The 4,269-nt window shown below is 34.8% G+C and overlaps 1 protein-coding gene across 1 annotated transcript in view; it reads right to left on the bottom strand.

The window, feature by feature from the left end:
* Positions 1 to 1,609: 1,609 nt before the first annotated feature.
* Positions 1,610 to 4,269, bottom strand: part of LOC108542944 (alpha-enolase-like) — a 4,215-nt gene continuing 1,555 nt past the window's right edge. Inside the window, 1 exon segment of the mRNA XM_017893226.1 lies at positions 1,610 to 1,642. Coding sequence (XP_017748715.1) covers positions 1,610 to 1,642 — 33 coding nt within the window.

The following is a 4,269-nucleotide window of genomic DNA, read 5'->3' as shown; positions in this document are numbered from 1 at the left end:
CTCACACCAACAGTGTGTAAGTGTTCCATTTCCTCTGCAATATCACCAGCATCTGTTATTTTTTGACTTTTTAATAATGTTCATTCTGACTGGTGTGAGATAGTTTCTTACTGTGGTTTTTATTTGCATTTCTCTAATGATCACTGATATTGAGCTTTCTTTCATATGTTTGTTGACTGCATATATGTCTTCTTCGGAAAAGTGTCTGTTCATGCCCTTTGCCCACTTTTTAATGGAGTTGTTGTTTTCTTGTTAATTTGTTTAAGTTCATTATAGATGTTGGATATTAGACCTTTGTCAGATGCATGGTTTGCAAATATTTGGATACAGAATCAATGTACGAAAAGTACTAGCATTCCTATGCACCAACAACAGCCAAGCCAAAAGCCAAACTAGAAAGGCAATCTCATTCACATTTACCAAAAAAAAAAAAAAAAAAAAACCTAGGAATACAGCTAACCAGGGAGGTAAAAGATCTCTACAACAAGAATTGCAAAAACACTTCTCAAAGAAATCAGAGAAGGCATGAACAATTGGAAAAACATCCCATGCCCATGGATAGGAAGAGTCAATATCATTGAAAGGGCCATACTGCCATACTGTCCAAAGCAATATACAGATTCAATGCTATTCCTATCAAAGTACCAATGACATTCTTCACAGAACTAGAAAAAAAACTATTTTAAAATTCCTATTGAACCAATAAAGAACCTGAACAGCCGAGACAATACTAAGCAAAGAGTACAAACCTGTAGACATCACATTGCCAAACTCCAAACTATACTATAGGGCTACAGTAAACAAAACAGCATGGTAGTGACACAGAAACAGATAAATGGACCACACAATGGAACCAAATAGAGAGCGCAGAAATCAGGCTGCACACCTACGACCACCTAATCTTTGACAAAGCTAACAAGAGCAAGCAATGGGGAAAACTCCCTATATAATAAGTGGTGCTGGAATAACTGGCTAGCCATATACAGAAAACTGAAGCTAGGTGCCTTTCTTACCCCATATACAAAAGTCAACTCAAGATGGCGTAAAAACTTAAATGTAAAACCCAAATCTATAAAAACCCTGGAAGACAACCTAGACAAGATGATTCTGGACATAGGAATGGGCAAAGATTTCATGATGAAGACACCAAATGCAATCACAAAAAAAAGGAAAAATTGTTACGTGGGATCTAATTAAACTTAAGAGCCTCTACACAGCAAAATAAACTATCAACAGACTAAACAGACAACTTACAGAAAATAATTCTTATATACAAACTATCAAGTTGTTTAAAAAGTTTAGTGACGAGTTCAATCAACCAGTGAAAATTAAATCCCTTTACACTCACCCTGTCTATCAGCAAAGGGCTACACATGACCATGATACAATGAAAACGTGGAACATACACTGTCATAAGTTGGAAATTTAGTTAGGTTTTCTCTCCCTAAGAGGAAAAAGAAAAATTTAATTTTCTGTCCATTTATAATAGGCCTTGGGGTAAATGCTAAAATGCAGCCTAGAGTAGATGAAGAAACCTTTCTTGCTGGAAAGAGGCACAGCGTACAGCAGTATTTCTCTGCAGGATGAGAGTATAGGGGGCAGGGGTGCTTCAAGAATAGAAGAGCTGGGACCCGATCCGAATCTGAAATGCAGAAAAGAGAGGCCGTCAAAAAGCATATTTAATATTTACTTATTTCATTGATTCTAAAAGTACAGTTTTCACATTTTAATACCTCTGAAATTAGGAAGAGTCTTAGATTTAATGACATATTATAATCACTGCTGGCCAGGTGGCAGTTTTGATGTGGTTGTCATTGCTTTCAGTATAAATATTCACATTGTCGTCACTTCCATTGAGTTTTGAATATTCTTGGTGCTACAAGTGTTGAGTTTAATTGCCATTTAAAGTGTCTTCTAAAAGATTGCACCATGATTTGGCATTGAGACAGAAGTCGTTATATACGCAAAAATACACAGAAATAGAGCAGTGGGGAATGCATTTACTTTTAGTGAGGCAAATATTCATCATTTCAGGAATGACTAGAGCTCCTTATTTCCTTACAAAACAATAACCATGTGTTTTACAGAACCTAAGAAAAAAATAACCAGAAGTGGATGAAGCTGTGTTAGGTTTTGTTATTAAATGCATACAAAAGGGATTGCCTATCACCTGCCATGCAGAGGAACTAAAAACAAAAGAAATTGCTAAATCTCTTGGAATTGATGAAAGGCAATGAGTGGTGATGTGACTGATTCATGCATCATGCAGGACTATTTTTAAGGCATTATGTCATAGTTTTGTTGATAGTATTTGTCTTCCTTAGTAGAACATACATAATCCAATTGTATGTCTTTCAATCAATGGCATCATAGATCAATAAAATATGGTTAAAATATATTTTTCAATATTGAAATTTTTTAAGAAACACATTGGCTTTCTGATTTAAAAATAAATAAAGAAAAAAAGCCAGAAATAATATTTTAAGTTGGTAGAAATAACAAGCAACATTTCACAACTGGGCAGGGAAAAAAAAGTGGGCATGTGGCCATTGCACTCTCTTGGATTTAAAAAAAAAAAAAAAAAAATAGAAAGAAAAAGTTTGAGAGTCATTGGTTTAGGATAATCTGAATCCCATTTATGGCTCTTCTATTTATGTTTTACAGCTCCCTGGACAAGGTAGTGAATTTCAGTCTGAGTTTTTCCTCTACAAAATAGGTATAACAACACCACCTCAACGACTTGTGACAATTTAAAAAGTGGCACAAACACATAGTTCATCAGGCACTTGGCTTGTAAATGCTCATTAAAATACCAGCCCCTGTGTTTTTCCAAAGGAGGGTGCCACCTTTAGGTGAAATTCTGGTTTGTGGAGGTTATGTCATCGATCTACAAGGAGCATAAGTTATTAAAACTCTAAGCTTTAAAACATACAGATTTAACATTCAAAACAGGTTGATTTGAACAATACCTTGATTTGATGAGATGCATCTTTTCTAATGTACTTTAATCTCAAATATTTTCCCAAATATAATTATTCTCTTGGAAGCTGCTACTAGCTGAGAAATAGTCACCTTCCCCTGCTATTTCCTCTAAAGAAAGGAATTCAGAAACAGCCCGGGAAAAATACTTTCCCCGTCAAAAGTAATAAATCAGAGTCTTTTTTTTTTTTTCATTGCTATCTTAATTTTCATCTCTAATTATAGCTTGGAAAAAATATTGGAGTGCAAAATCAAACCAAGAAAAAGTTTACTTTTGTAGATTTAAGAGGGAGAGATTAATCTCCAGGAAAATTAAAAGACATCTTTGTTATGCCTGAGTCCTCTTAGTCTATGTATAATTTCAGCCATCACCAAAGGTGCTCATCACATAAATGTCAAAGGGGAGAATAGTCTATGTATAATTTCAGCCATCACCAAAGGTGCTCATCACATAAATGTCAAAGGGGAGAACAAATAAAAGTCACAACAATACATTAAACTTGTTACTTTAAAGAATATGAGGTCATAAAATTTCTAGCAGTTTTCTAACTGTTCTGATGAATTAATGAAATCTTCTTTCCAAACTCATATTGCAGAATGATATCTATACAGCATTATAGGCAAGGATTATGACTCTCTCTAGAGACTATAACAGAGTATTGCTGCCATTGCCCTGTGATCCATCTTCCTTTTCCCATCAGGATTATTACAACCAGGAAACAGGCATATAAGAATGTGCTTCTTCCACTTTTATGCACTGGACTAAGAAGCAAAAAAGAGCTCTAGAGAGCCCATATTTTGGTTCCACTTAGAAACATTAATAGATGCTAAAATTTGAAGAAACTTAACATTTGGAAAACAAAATGGAAATGAACTTAGAGTCAAAGAGGGATGAAGTGCAACTCCTTTCTGTTTAGTTTTATAGGCATATATTGACAATCTACTACATACTACACTTTGCCAAGAGCACAGAGCCCACTGGGAGAAGCAGATATATTAGTAGAGTTTTATTATCTAATATTGTTAGTGCTAAAACAGATGTGTGAAGATGGCTATACTCTTCTACAAGCATGTTTTCAAGGTTTTCTGGCCTGACTTCATTCCATATTCTTACTTGAAACCTAGTTTTAATCCAAAAGACTGCAAACCTTGCAGGGTACTTGCCTAAATCAATCACTTTCTGAATCTCTGTCCACCTCCACATAGTAGGTATCATTTCATGTACAACATTAGCAACCCCACTCTTAGACACTTACTTCTTTGTAGCATATATATATATAAATATATATA

Source organism: Rhinopithecus bieti, unplaced genomic scaffold (genome assembly GCF_001698545.2).
Source record: "Rhinopithecus bieti isolate Rb0 unplaced genomic scaffold, ASM169854v2 scaffold_23667, whole genome shotgun sequence".
Taxonomy (NCBI): Eukaryota; Metazoa; Chordata; class Mammalia; order Primates; family Cercopithecidae; genus Rhinopithecus; species Rhinopithecus bieti.
Note: the sequence above shows the minus strand (reverse complement) of the source record. Positions and strands in the feature narration are given on the sequence as shown.